This window comes from Rutilus rutilus (assembly GCF_951802725.1).
Source record: "Rutilus rutilus genome assembly, chromosome: 13".
NCBI classification, from domain to species: domain Eukaryota; kingdom Metazoa; phylum Chordata; class Actinopteri; order Cypriniformes; family Leuciscidae; genus Rutilus; species Rutilus rutilus.
The window spans coordinates 31,826,367-31,841,506 of record NC_140218.1 but is presented as its reverse complement, the minus strand read 5'-3'; the positions used below and the strand labels follow the sequence as shown (position 1 = coordinate 31,841,506).

The 15,140-nt window shown below is 39.5% G+C and overlaps 1 protein-coding gene across 13 annotated transcripts in view; it reads left to right on the top strand.

Annotated features, from left to right (window-relative positions):
• The window catches only part of LOC311302107 (ankyrin repeat and SAM domain-containing protein 1A), a 132,084-nt gene that overhangs the window by 63,325 nt on the left and 53,619 nt on the right, over nt 1–15,140 (top strand). For 8 of the 13 annotated variants that reach the window (XM_084427726.1, XM_084427724.1, XM_084427722.1 and 5 more), the window contains 5 exons: nt 251–307; nt 2,284–2,404; nt 3,574–3,617; nt 4,305–4,404; nt 12,053–12,546. In XM_084427726.1, the coding sequence (XP_084283852.1) occupies nt 251–307; nt 2,284–2,404; nt 3,574–3,617; nt 4,305–4,404; nt 12,053–12,546 (816 nt within the window). The remainder of the gene's footprint in view (nt 1–250; nt 308–2,283; nt 2,405–3,573; nt 3,618–4,304; nt 4,405–12,052; nt 12,547–15,140) is intronic. The other 5 variants (XM_084427725.1, XM_084427717.1, XM_084427718.1 and 2 more) reach the window with 1 other exon arrangement.

Below are 15,140 nucleotides of genomic sequence, written 5' to 3'. Positions count from 1 at the left end.
ACACATGTTACATGTAGTTACTGTAGTAATGACTATAAATTCTGCATAATTACATGTAACTAACCCTAAATACAACTCTATAGAAAGTAAATGTAGTTAACTATTATTACACAGTACTTAAATGCATAATTACACTATAACACAGACACCTTAAAATGAAGTGTAACCTAAATATCTTCATGTCTTTCTTTAAAAAAAAGAAAAAGGTTTCACCCTGTTTGATAGTAAATGAGTTGAATGTTTCTGACAGAAAGAGCGTCATCCTCCACAGAATCAGTCTACACTGGAAGAGGAGCTCAGCTCTGAGGTAAAGTCTCTGTTCAGACTGCCAGTGTTTGGTTCACATTTCACATTAAATCAAATAAAGTCTGGAATCCCTCTGGAAGAACAGCCCAGTGATTCCATGTGGCGGATGCGATTGACCCTGGTGTTTCCAGTATCTGCCTCCGTCGTTCAGTAGTGTAGTCTATATTTGTACTTTTACTTGTCAATAGATGTCTTCAGGAATGTTCACCTCTCTGTTTACTTCATTTAAAATCTCTTATTTGTTTCATTTTCTCTCACAAAAGAAGTGCTGTGGATGTGTCACTGTGGTATTTAGCTATGACCATGACTCAAAATGCATTCCTGTAGAGTTTGATATTAGCATGTTGCTAAGCTAATAGCTTTATACTCTATAAACAAAACATTGGGTGAATTATTTTCTGGTGTTGTAATTAAAAGTACTCATTTATGATCAACATTTCTCGTTCACATGCAATTGTCGCAATTTGCCTTCTAGTGGCAGACGCACAAAACTTTCAGATTGGTCATGAAGCAGCCATTTCCCTTCGCTTATTCACCATAGTAAAATTAATTAATCGAGTGCATTAGTGGCCGCCCCCTTTTTCAGTTGCGATGGTTCCGGTCGTATTTTTTCCTTTCGGTTTTCTCATAAGGATTGTAAAATAGTCTTTGTTCAAGAGTTATTTCAGCTACTAGGGGAATCACTACTCTATAACACTACAAACCTTGATTTGAAGCATAAAAGGTTTTGGAAAATCAGACAAAAAGACAAAGGTACAAGATAATAATCGAATAATCAAAATTAAAAACGAAGGAGCAATATTAATTTACTTATTTACTAATGTTGATTATATCTATAAAAGGAATACGTTTTTAAGTTTATTGCAAAATAAGCTTATATATACAAACATTTCAGTATTTTGAGAGCATAAAGAGAGCGGAGCTGAACTACTCTTTTAGTGCTTTTTGCTGGTTTCAACTCTTGTTCCTCTGATTGGTGGAATTTGCTGTACAGCATCATGGGTAATGTAGTTTTTACCATGAATTCTGCTGTTAAACACGATAATAAGCTGAAATAATGTGGGCCATGGATTAACAAACTTGTATTTCACAGTGAGGCAGTCTTTTAAAGGTTTATAAACTACCTTTCAAAATCAATATCATTTTCCCTATGGACGTTTTTACTTGACTGTTGCTCTCTGTAATGAATGTATGGATATATCTACAAAAAACAAATTGCCACAAACTGCAACAAAAACATAGTAGGTTTTCAATGGCTAATCAACATAGAATAATTAATAATAATACCATGGACATATAGTGAATGATTGGCATGATATTTACATGGTGCCCCCAGCTGCGATAGCGTGTTTTTAAAAAAAAGAACCTTTTTTTTGTTTGTACTTTTATTATCTATATTTAATCTGTACATGAATCACTGGCAGCAGTGCTCAGGGTGGAGAGCAGAACAATGCACATTGTGGCGGAGAGGCTGTTGAATCCGTCTTTCCACTCGCTGACTGCTGTTTCCGCACGTCTACCCAAATCAAACAGCATCCTCATGAATATTAACGCTGTGGCTCTCTGCAACACACAGCAAAACCCTCTGTCTGAAAGACTCAGGAGCCCATGACCAACACGAACACACTAGACTAGAGCTGGATACAGAGATTCAAAGCTTTGCAACACTTCACTCAGTTTTGTCAAACACTCTGAACTGAAGTAGTAGGCCAGGCTTTCCAACGCTTGTTCATGCAGTGTCAGCAAAAACGATCACTCACTGGACTGTGCCATATAAATGACAGACATTCAGACTTGACTCTGTTACCTGCTGTTATTAGAAAGGTCATCTTTTTTCCAAAGTGCTGCCGCTCATAAAGTAATACGGACTGTGAAATAAGCCATTTGCATTTTATGCCAGTGTTTTCTGCATGAACTGAGTCTCTCTCTCTCTCTCTCTCTCTCTCTCTCTCTCTCTCTCTCTCTCTCTCTCTGCAGGCGGTTCACACTAACAGCAGTGTGGATGAACGCATCGAGCCCGTGGAAGAGGAGGACCACACATATGAACTGCTAGTCACCGCACAGACCAAAATCCCCAACAACACACAAAACAAGAGAGGTACGGACACTCTTACACATTTCCTACATGACTTTTGGGTCGTCTTCGTCTTCGATGTGGTTCTGAGACCTCACACGAGCTTTGTAGATTTACCCCACCACTTTGTTTATTAAACATGAGCCAATTTGCATATGCCCCTCATAAATATATGATAGTGTCACTGAAAACATGAACTACTACATTATGCTCTGCTATAAGATCAGATGTCACATCTAGTCGTTCTTTGAAAGAATCAAAAAGTGATTTCAAAACGTTTTTGTTATTGTAAACTAAGACTATTACAAATATTTTTTTGTTAATTGAAATGAAACTGAACTAAAACAAAATATTAAATGAAAAAACTTAAATGAGAAATGTTGGCTTACAAACTTAATGAAAACAAGTTGAAGTACTAAAATGACTAAAACTAAAATTAAACCGAATTAACCTGTTAACTGTAAGTGTCCTCTTTTTTACTGCCTTTTTTCCCCATCATGTTTTAGTAATCATTATAAATTGGGCATCATTTGAAAACGTAAACTCTCAAAATTAACCCTGTGAAAACTGTTTTAAAATCGGACATTGCGTTAACATGTAGATGTTATGTTAAACCTTTAAGCCGGCTCCTCCCCCCTAGTGGGCGCTGTCGTGTGTCATATTACAACATTTACTGCACTATTTTAGAATCAAATCTTTTTCAAATTTGACAAAACGCTTATCGTCGGAAAGGTCTGAGACCATATTTGGTGACTGTTTCGTGATAAAACTGATATTATGACAGAAATGTATTCATTTCTGAAAGAGGAATGCATTAAAAAAAATAAAATTTACACTCAGTGGCTATTTTTGGTTTAGCGCCTAAACAAAATTTCTTCTTAAGAACCAAAACTTTTGTGACATCAACTTCAAATATCGAACACAACCTGGTTAGACATATGGCTTTGATTTTATAGCAATTTTAGAGTCCAAATTTTATATATATATAATACAAAAGCGCAACAAAATTATTACAACTTAAACTCAAATAAAAATGAAAACTGAAAATAAGCTACTAATGCTAAAATAACACCGTTTCAAATGAATAGGGAATGTCTTAAAAGTGAAGTCAATCAATATATCCCAAATGTACAGTATTGTTATCTTTTGTTGTTTATTTTATCGTTGACATAACTTGATGTCTTTATCTCCAGATGTGGACATCTCAGCCAAGTCTTCCAACAGTGTCCTACCTCAGGTGAGAAATATTGATTATTAGGCTTGTTCCAAAACCTCACTGCCTAAATCTTACATAGGCTTATAAGGCAACATCCCAACTGCTATGACACCTCATAAGTGAGTGATTTAAAACGCTTTAGGCATTTACACACAATGCTTCACACAAGAGACTCGACTCAATGCATTCCAGCAGTTTAATATTAGCATGTCGCTAAGCTAATAGCTTGATACTCTAAAATTATACAACACACACAATTATTTGGTGAAATAATATATTTTTAGTTCGATTTTTCAGTATTGAATGAAATATTCTTATTTATAATCAACATTACTCTCGTTCGCCGCCTTGTATTTCTTGGATTGCCTCCTTTGTGAAAGATATTGTACATGCTATGCTGCTAAAACGAAGTATATTAGGAGGCGGCGAAACTGAGTTCAGGCTTCAGGTCAGGATTCTGGAGTTACCCATGATGCCTTAAAATGCTGCTTGCATAGGAAGCTTTAAGTTTTTGAGCTTTGTTGTTTGATTACTTTTTTTTAAATCTGTCACGCTGTCCGAACACTGTCTAGTGTGCAGTAGCCAGTCAGTTATCATCTGTATGCAGCATCTGTTGTGTGTGTGTGTGTGTGTGTGTGTGTGTGTGATTGCACATCTGATAAAAGCTAGACATTCCTTAATGTGTGAATATTGGTGTTATTGTTGCAGCGAAAGACCGGCACACACACTGACCTGCGACCTCCAGTGTCCAACACAAACACACTGCAGCCGCCTGCTCCTCTTTTTAGCACAGGCCAGACGTCTGGAGGTAAGTGTGTGCATATGTGAACGCTCACTTCCTAATGACACCGTAAACACTAAGAACTGGCCTTTACAATGTTGCTGCCGTAGTTGAATAACAGTATTACAGGTTCAGTTAAACCACGATTTAGCAACCAAATATGTATCAAACCAATTAGACTACATGATCTTTACTCTTTAAAATGCTTGCTTTCTGTCTGAGACTTGTGCTTTTGGGCTGTATTTAAAGGAAAAAATAATTGTATGTATTATTTATGTATTGTGTCATTCCTAAGGAGCCCCTAAAGGAACATAGGGAAAAAAAATGAAAAAAACTTTTGATTTGCTTTCTAAACTGACAAATCTTGGCATTCACTCACATCAACTTTTGTGATGGAAATAATGAGGTAGGAGAAAAAGTAAAAAAAAAAAAAAACCTTTCACAGGTCTTCCAAATTCTGTATGCTGTATTTATTTTATTTTTTTTACTGTGGAACGCCATATCAGACATTTTGAAGAATGTTCACGCTGCTCCTTTCCATATAATGTGAAAGTAGTAATGTGGAACGACAAAAACAACTCCTCATCACCATTAAAACACAATACAAGTTTTCTAAATTTCAATTTTTGGGTGAACTATTCCAAAATATCTCCCAGTTTTCAACAGTTTTGGAGCAAGAATATTGGTAGGATGGCAACACAAAAGTGGACATTTGTCCAGTGCGTTTGTCTCTGTGTCCCTAAAGTCGTCCCTCAGAAATCCTTGCCTAACTTAGAACAATGTTTACTCAGTGTAACACGACTCTAGTTAGCATTACTGGCCCAGAGTCCAAGAGAAATGCCATTACGGCTTAGTTTCACTCTAAAGGTGAAACTTGCGCACATATAAAGCCATAATATTGCAGCGTGGGATAAAGTTCTTGTTCTAATATGGTTGGATTTTCATAGCATTGGTACGTGTGATAAATGCCAGTGGAAGTTCTATGAAAGCCCCTGCACTCTCCTCGTGTTTCAAAACAAACAGCAGAGCGTCTTTCCTCGTCTCGTTGCCCTTCTCGTCCCTTAAGCTTCATAGACCTCAGCTGCCGCCTCCACTGTCGTACTGCGCTCCGCACCTGTCAATTACCCTGCAGGAAATCAGTCTGTAGACACACACCAGCACACCCCCAAATAACAGGGTGTGAGCTTGTCGTATTTCTCATGTCTGGCTCTCACAGCGGGAGCGATGCGTTGATGTATTGAGGACTTGAAGGAGGTTCTGACCTTAGTGCTTTGGAGATGAAAGCTACATCTTGAGTGCAAAAGCATGTGTGTTTTAGACCTCCCTTCCCTCTTTTAATAAACGCTTCTCACCGTTGGCACGCACCTCCGAAGCTCTTAGCACTTAGCTGAGGAGATGCAACAGCTGAGGACTGAGCCGGTTACCCTAGAACTTTCTGACGGGTGACATTACTTCAGCTCATCAGATGTCAGCACTGCTCAAGTGTGCTTGGATGTGTTCAACTTGCTCAGGACAACACACATAGTGCACAGCCTTCTATTTAAAAAAAAAAGTGAAATAATGGACATTATTCCTAGTAGTAGTGTGGTGCGGGTATGACGTCATTTTGTAGGACAACCGGCAGTTCGCATCGCACTGGCTCCCTCGAGAATCCCAATAGGATTTTTCCATAGGCTTTTGGATTAAAGTAAAAAACAAGCTCTGTGATCAGCAAAAGTTTATGACTCTTGCACATTTCATCACAGATGAACACAACTTTAATGAATTTTGAAGCCTAAATGCAGTCGCCAGAGGTAAAAAGCCAAAGGCTATAAACGAACTACACCATGGTCACATGACTTCAACGTCACCGTCACTAAGCTTCCCACAACTCTTTCAGTTTTTACCTAAAAACATTTTTCCCAGAGCGTTTGAGTAAGAATAGTTTATAAGAGCACAATTATAAGCATAATGTCACATCACGCCGAACAGTAAACTCAGTCCGCTTTTACAGCCTGTAAAAGCGGACTGAGTTTACTGTTCGGCGTGATGCCGTTTAATCTCCTCGACGGTCTCTGTAGTCCCATTTAGCCACTTGTTAGCATCCGCCTTTTTCAAGACACGTAACGGCTTCAGAAAATCATGAGTGTGGTAATCCTGGTGTATTTTATGTCGTAGAATAAAACATGTAAGTGTCTTGAGCTTCTGTTCACCGCAGACCTTACTTCAGCCATTTAACCAAAACCCCATTTAACTGTAAAAAAACACACATTGACTTTGAGACGATGGAACCGGAAGCGCTATCATAACTCGCTTCCACGTTTTGGCCTACAAAGTGATGTCATACCTGCACCCCTCTATAGACCTTATGTAGCCCCGCCCCTTTTCAGCGCTGCGCTCGTTGTCTTGTCTTCTGGCTTGTATTTCCACTGCGATCTTACGTATTTATGAATGATCTGCCCGTTTTAAAATCTTCCCGGTCTGCTGACATTTGTTATGACATCCGCCTCAAACATTACAATGCTCGTGATAACCTTCGTTACCTCTACCTAGGGCTGGGGTAAACGATTATTAATTAAACGATTAGTCGGGCGATTATTTTATCGATTAGTCGACTAATCTAACGACTAATTGGAATTATTTATCCTGTCTGTTATTCGCATATCTCTGTCGAGCCGTTACTCCGATGGATTTCAAACTCGACAGCTGTCTGGGCACGAGTAAGTGCAGTGCCAAGTTTGACGTTGTTTGGATGAGAAATGCAAAAGATATGTTAAATAGATTGGTAAAAGAAGCACTTAGAAGGTTGTGGTTTAAAAAATAAACATTCTGACATAAACACACTGTCAGCTACAATGTTTACTTCTGAATAATATAGTATAAATGTGATAAATCCTTTTTTTTTTCATGCAATTAATCCATTGAATCAATATAAAAGTTATTTTTCACATTGAAACTGTTGAAAATACACAACAAAGTAAGTTGATCCACATATGACAGCCTCTGAACTCGGTCTAATCTGGACTAAACATAGGCTACATTCAATCAGCCATCGCTAGAAATACCTTCTGAACGACGGCGACCTTCTTTTTTGACGGCGATCAGCTGTAAAATGGCTTGGTCCTGCTCGGTTTTCGTTGACTTTGAGTACAAGAATTGAAAGTTTTTTAAAAGATCCCCTGGGGTTAACGTGTCAGCATTCGACAGAAGTTTGACGCTGTCGTGTGAGAACAAGCAACAGTCGGCATTTCTCTTCCTCCCGCGTGCCTCATCTTCTTAATCTCCTCACGTAAGTGATTAGATTTCGATGGCTTACGTTTCTTCCCTACGGCAGAATCCACCACAGGTTCATCAATGTATTATTTTTTTTGTTTGTTTGTTGATCAAAAAGTGCAAAGTAGATAAGGAAAACTAGGATGCCGGGTGTCAGAGCGCCACCGTTACTGTTTACAATGCGTGGAATTGTGCGCTGTGATTGGTTGAGCGGATTTGTGGCATTCTGCAGAGAAAGGAGACTGGCGTTTGTCGCGGTTTGGAAAGAAAGGGAGAAAACATGGCAGAATAACACGGCGGGCGGTGTGTGTGTGGCGAGCTGTACCTCCGGGAATGGTGCAAAAAAAAAAAAAAGATAATAAATAAAGAAGCGTCGACGCAAAAAATATGACGTCGACGTAATTTTGGCGTCGACGCGTCGATGTCATCGACGCACCGCTACAGCTCTACCTCTACCATTAATAAGTCCTCTTCACTAGCGAGTTACTCTTCGACAGCGATGCCGTAGAAATATAATGAGCTACCGCAAAAAACGAAAGTTCAAAGACCATATCCTAAAGATGGCTGCGCACTTGTTTCTCTGGCGCATAAGGTCTACAGTAGCTAATGTGCTATATTGTTATGTAAGTTTGTTTTACAACAGAAAAATTATGATAAATGTTATAGATGTACTTATTTCATTAAATACTGATCATGTTCTGCTGAAAAAAAGAGTTCTAGAAAAAAACGCTTAAGCTGATTGGTTTGAGATTATCTTCCAGACCAGCCTGAGCTTGGAGAACAACATAGACCAGTAAATCATCTTAGGCTGGTTGGTTCAAATGTTTTGTCATTAAAATAGCCTATATTGTCTTATACATCTGTGCTATTCACTTTTAAATATGTTACAGTATGGCATTGTTGGCAAGATGCTAACTTTTAACAGTTCTTTCAACTCTGTTGGGATTGACTAAGTGTTAGACTTGTGTTATTCACATGGGACCGCTATTTGTGTGGCGTGTATTTAAAGGGTTTCAGATCCGTTTCATGTGAGTTAGTATGCTTGCTTCAGGTGTACAGTTGTTGTTGCTAGGTGATTTTTGTATTTTTTTTTAACTTCTCCAGTTATTTCAATAGGAATCTGCACAATCTACAGTTTCCTGTGAGGGTGAAAAATTTCCAGACAGATTTCACTCATGAAGTTAGTTATGCGACCAACAGAAAGCTGCTTGGTTTGAAAGTGACTTCATATTGTTCTCATGAAATTTCACAGAATGTTTGCTAATGTGACCTTAAAATGTTACATAGACAGCAGATTGCGAGGCGCTAGGTTTAGAAACCGAGCTATGGTGTTCTTTGGCTTGAAACATGTCCACAGTACTTTTATTTCATTGAACATTGGATGATTTAACCACAGCATGCGTGTAGTTCCTGGAAACGCACATGTTGTTAGAGTAAACATGGAAAAATGCTGTCAATGTGTAGTGTTAACGCTAAAGCCTTGGGTTTGGATGGAGAACAGCACTGACTTAATCTTCTCCAGAGGGTCTTATTGATTTAAAATGACGTCACAAATGCATACACAGACTGTGTGTGTGTTTGGGTGTGTTGCATGAGAAAGTGATTAGACTCATGGTTCTGGTATTGTGTGTCTGAATGTCCCTCGGCACACGCCAGTCCGTCACAGAGTGGGCGGTTTATTCACTCACAATTCCTTGGATAGCTTGAAATATTAAGCTCTCAGGAGAGAGTTGCTAAGTTGTAGTTTACTGTAAACCAAACATTAGCGCTGAGATGATTAAACTTTAACAGAAACTCGCATTGCCAAACTTAACGGACCTGGTTTAGTTTCAAGATCCAAATTTTACGTTGGTAATCAAAAGGTGTCCCAACAAATAGTCTTGGTTGTATTTATATTCACATTACTTAAATTTTTTATGGTGTGAGAATGTTATAGAACTTGTTCAGGTCAATATCTGCCTAATTTAGGGGCTTCTACCATATGACAGATGGATTTGTGTTTGAGTGTTATTTCCTTGTCATCAACAACGTGAGATGGGTGGAACATTTGCTACTTGTTTTTTTTTTTTGTTTTTTTTACACAAACCATGTACAATTATATTGATAGTTGCATTGTATTAACATTTCACAATTAACACGTGTCTTATCAACTGCACTAAAGCTGGCATTAGCATAAACTGTCCAAGTTTTCTCTTGTAATTGTACTTAGAGGGTTGGGCAAAACGTTTAAAATCTCGATATTTCCCCATTCTGTTCGACAGTGGCTGTACTTGTATGACTGAAAATAGTTTATTCCCAAGATGTCCATACAGTGAAATGACTTGCCTTGAAAAGGGATTTTGGTTTAACTGTTTAACTTAAGCTAGTAAGAGCTGTGCAGGTAAACTTCACTTCCCTGGCTTTAAGTGGCACACTAGTGGTTGATGCTAGAGCAAGGCTAGCCAAACCGATTGGCTATTGTTTACAAGTAATCCGAGCACCCTAATTAGGTGGTTCAGAAGTGTCTGATTACAGTTGGAGTTAAACTCTTGCACCGGAGGCTGTGCTCGTCCTTGTTAAGACTGCCTGCCTCCCATGTTGGTGGACCCTGGTTCAAATCCCGCTCTGAGCAGTACGAGTAGGACCATTTGCATTGGTGCCGTGACCCAGATGGAAATTAGGTTTAGGCGGGGTTGTGTTACATATGCCTGCTAGTAAGTTAACCCTACTTCCCTGCCTACAAGAGGCTGGTTTGATGCTTGATGCTGGTTTGAATCCCACTCGGAGTAGTGGGAGGACTAGTTACACTAGCTGGCGGAATAATAATGTATCCTGTTTAATTGCACCTGAGAAGTTATGAAAGTAACAGTGTCACCCCCTTTGGGTTTGTTACTTCCAGTATTGAAAGATTCATGCCCAGTATTGTACAAGTGTTTGCTGTATGTTTGTATACTTGCATACAGAATGTTTCTGACCTTAGGCTCTGACACGGCTGACTTGGTTTTCTGGTCACCAAACACCACATGCAACTCCAGGATATCTCTCTGGTATGGTGGCTGTTTGCCCAGCGCCTGGGTCATATCTAAATCCGAGGGATCGATTTATCTCATGGTCTGTGTTTGTGTGTGTTTGCAGTGTTCTGTTAAGGCCAGAAACCGAGTTTACGCAAGAGCACAAGCACAGATGGGAATGTTGGCCAACAAATTGTAATTGTACATTCCCATACGTGCATTTTTTTGTAAGGGGGCGATAGAGTTTCCTTGAAATGTCTGTCTAGTTGTGTCCAAAATGGCTTACAGTCTGAGTAGCTACTATATTTGATGAAAAATTTGTGATTAATTAAAAAAATATGTTCTATATAGAATGAATGTGTGTAGAATGGACGTACTACATCCGCCATGTTTTCATTGCCGTGACTTGTAGGCGTCAGTTGTCGCGTCAATGCCATTCACAAATCCTCTGGGATAGTAAAGTGTCCATCAGATGCACACTTCAGGATCTCCGTGGAAGTAGTAGGTCATCCGGGGACTCAAACCCAACTGTTTATAGATGAATTTGGACATACTACTCATTTAACATACCGTTTCCCCTCACTATTGTAGGGAAGGCATCTTTGGATCTATAAAAATAACTAATTCAGCAAGATCTTTTGCTCCAGCATAACAGTAGTTGAACTTTATAGAGAAAACTGACCATGGGAGAAGACAATTTGTACTAAGTTACACTATAGTGCTCCCTGTGGTGTTGCTGAGAATGCAACTCTCTCTCGAAATCAAGCTAGCAAAGAAGTGTTCATGTCCCTGCTTGCATATTACATGTTTCAGGCCAGAGAGAGATCTGTAAGTGTGCTACTCCGGGACAAGGGTTTTTCACAATCACAAAGCAGGGATTTAATTTTTAAGAACCCAACGCAGAGCGGTGTGTTAAAGAGGTGTTTGTGAGAAAGAGCGAGTGTGTTTCTTTCACAGTCATCTCTGTGGGATCCTGTTTCAGGCTTGCCACTCATAATGAAGGGAATCCTTAGTGAGGCATAACTTCTCTGGAAGCAAGCCTTATAAAGCTGTCTGCTTGTTAGCAGTACAACAGAGGGAGAGAGAGAGGGAGAGAGGGGGGGAGAGAGAGAGAGAGAGAGAGGGAGGGAATAGAACAAGCAAGTCACAAACAGATCTCTATGGAGAAATGTCAGCTGCTTATAGACTCCGCTTGGAATTCTGTAACTCTGGCACTTTGGAATTGGTGAGCCCAACTTTCTGCATTTCTTTCTGCATTTCTTTCTCTCTCTTTTCCAGTCAGAAAACAATAACAGATCTGTTTCAGGCACTGGACAGTAGTAGAGTGGGTGGATTCATGTTATCTGGACTAGATATTGCTCCACAATCTGTCTGTAACACACTCTCACTCTCTCTCTCTCTCTCTCTCTCTCTCTCTCTCTCTCCTCTAACAGAGAGCTCATCGCATGGTCAGGATATAAGCGCTGCTGTTCCTGAGCAGTTCACTGGTCTGCTTCACGGGTCCTCGCCGGTGGTTGACTGTCGGGAGGAAGCCTTCAGACTGCCGTCCTCTGCAGGGAAGTCCGGTGAGGCTTCCAACACTTCGACATCTGAGAGCTCCGCTCCCCATCCCAAATCTGCGGTCACCATGGAAACCATTCTCCAGGACACTGACCCCAAAGCTATCTACGCCACGGTCCACAAAGAGCCGCGAGATTCACCGAAACGCAACTCGCCGGCCCGCGATCCTCCGTTGACGAGAAGGATGCCTCCGCCGGGGGATCTCAAGCTAGCGCGTAGCCTTTCCAAGTCCGACTCCGACCTGCTGGTGTCCCCGCCCGGTGAGGAAGAGACGGGATTGGGTGGGAGAAGTGAGTCCGTGTCCAACTGCAGCACCGCCAAGAGAAGGCTGGAAAAATCACCTTCGTTCACTTCAGAATGGGACGAGGTAAGAGCTCCCCCAAGTGGCCTGGATGTACAATGTTTGAATGTGAAATTGTTCTTTGTTGTGTATTCTTTAGCTCTTTGTTGTTGTTGTGAACTGGATAATTCACAATAGACAAAAGCCAGTTTGAGATTCTCTTAAAGATCATTAGTTTCAGGAACATTTGTTTCGGAAAAGAGTTTGATTGAAGTCAGTATTGTGTTTGAGGAATTTTTAGGTTTATACAGCTATTATGAAAATAATATTTTAATACTTTAAAAGTAGTTTCAGCCTGGAATATAAAATGTTATGCAATATTCTAGTTGTTTCAGTTTAGTTTATTCAAATATTGTACAACATTTTATTAGTTTTAGCGTAAATGGTATGTTGGTGAGACCAGTTGGAGGAAGAATGTGTTGTGATCGCTTTTACAAATATATATAATTTAGAGTCATTCCTAATTTAAAAGTAGTATTTATAGTGTCAGTTTTCAATTGGGTGCATCACTGAAGGGAAAGCTTTATTTTAATTGCAAGTGTTTAAAACAGATATAATTCAAAGTGTCTGATATTAACTCTTTCCCGCCATTGACGGAATTTTCCGGCTTTCCTTGTCTTCAGTGTTATGCGGTAGGGGGCGCTATTACACATCTTCTGAAAGAGTACTGAATCTCCTGATCAAAACACATGTGAAGGAGAAGCAGAAACAAGCGATAGCATATGTAAGCATATGCATATGTAAAATAACGCCATCATCAACATTAAACAGGATATAAATCCAAACGGCCTAATGTTACTGAATTAATTACCCAGGACGAGGGTGTTGATGGACTCGATCTACTCCATCGGTGTTTTGATCGTCGTTCTGAATCTGATCCAGAATTAGACTTCGACAAAAACACGATTTTCTCTGTTCTTTCTTTTGATAAATTGCATATTCAGATATTCACACAATAAAATATTCTGGTTTCCTTGAAACTTTTTGAAAGTGATCAAAAATGCTGGCAGTGGCTGGCAACTCTTTTCAGAAGTGCTGGCGGGGAAAGAGTTAATGGCACAGATAATTGTTAGTCGCTGAAGTCCATTGGGAAGTATGTATGAGATGCAGGGAATGAATGGTAAATGGTGACCTTTTCAGTCTATCATTTCTCTTTGCGCAATGATTTAAAGGGAAATGTAAATGCAGAATTGGGTTCATACAAGCCATCCTCTCTTCCAGTGTAATATCTGATGCTGTCTGACAGCTTTTGAGGAATTTTAAAGCTGGATTCTTTCTTTCCGTGGAACACGGTATTGTACATTTCTAGTGGTGTTAAAGGAATGCTCTGGCTTCGGTACACCTCGTCGTCTTTGTTGAAGTTATTTCCAGTCTTTCCAGGTAAGTTTCACACCAGCGTGGATACTTCCAAGAAAGGAGGTGCTGTAAATTCCTTGTTTACATGGAGCTAAGCAGATAGTTTGCCAGACCATTGTCTTGAATCAGCAGAAGAACATAAATTTGTCTCTTTCCAGTGGTCTGCATATGTTCACTGTCAAACGATGAAAAACGGCCAACAGCAGTCTAAACAAAAGACATCTGCTATGTGTGTACCTGACACTAGGTGCACGATAAGCCTCGTCCACTTAGAACAGTAGTCCCGCTGCTAAACATAACCGTTTGGAGTGTGTGTAAGTGTGTTAAACATAACACACTTATTTTTAAATTAATGCTAGTGTTTGAATAAAATTATGAGTTTAACATTTCCACCTAAACTAACTGGACGTGAACATTGTTCACTTTCATTGTTTCAGGGTTTTTAACCCTAACTGCAATTTTCTGTTAATTGAGCTTAACGGACCATTAAAGATTGCATGTCCTGTTTGGCCATTTATTTGAGAAGAATGTGGAAGGAAATGTCTGTTATCCAATCAGAATTAAGCTTTCCCCAATAACCGTAGCTTTGGCTTCAATCTGAAGATCTAGACATTGGAGACAAACACTCAGGGACTCATGCACAGTTTCCATCAGCTGGTCTTACACTCTTACAGACGAGACGGTCACAGGTTACTGACGACTCTTGCCAAACACGCTCTAGTTCCACTCAAGTGTGCAAATTAGGGATGAACGATATATCGGCCACCATATCGGTATACATACATGTTCATTTTTAATGTCACTGTTATCACCCCGATAAGAACATTTGGCCGATATATTAAAGCCGATAAATAATGGATTATTTCCTTCAGATGCGCTGTTTGAATTGCTTGAAATATGATTGGAATCACTTCAAGAAAGAAAATACAATAAGTCTGTCATATAGGCGACATACAATTATAAGAAGAACATTACATGGTGCTCTTGAGACACGGCTTTTGTGTTTGTAATCAGGCTCTCAAAAATGATATACAAGTTTGGATTTAGATTTATTATATATCGGTTATCGGCTTTCAAATATAAAGAGTTATCGGTATCGGCCACAATGTTCATATCAGTGAGTGCATCCCTAGTGCAAATGAACAGCTGAGACATTTCAGAGGCACAAACACCATGTTTGTTCTTGTGGTGAGGCCTGTGAGATACTGTCTATAAAATGGACCTAGCATGAAAAGTAGTTTTAAATACATCAAATGTCTGTATTT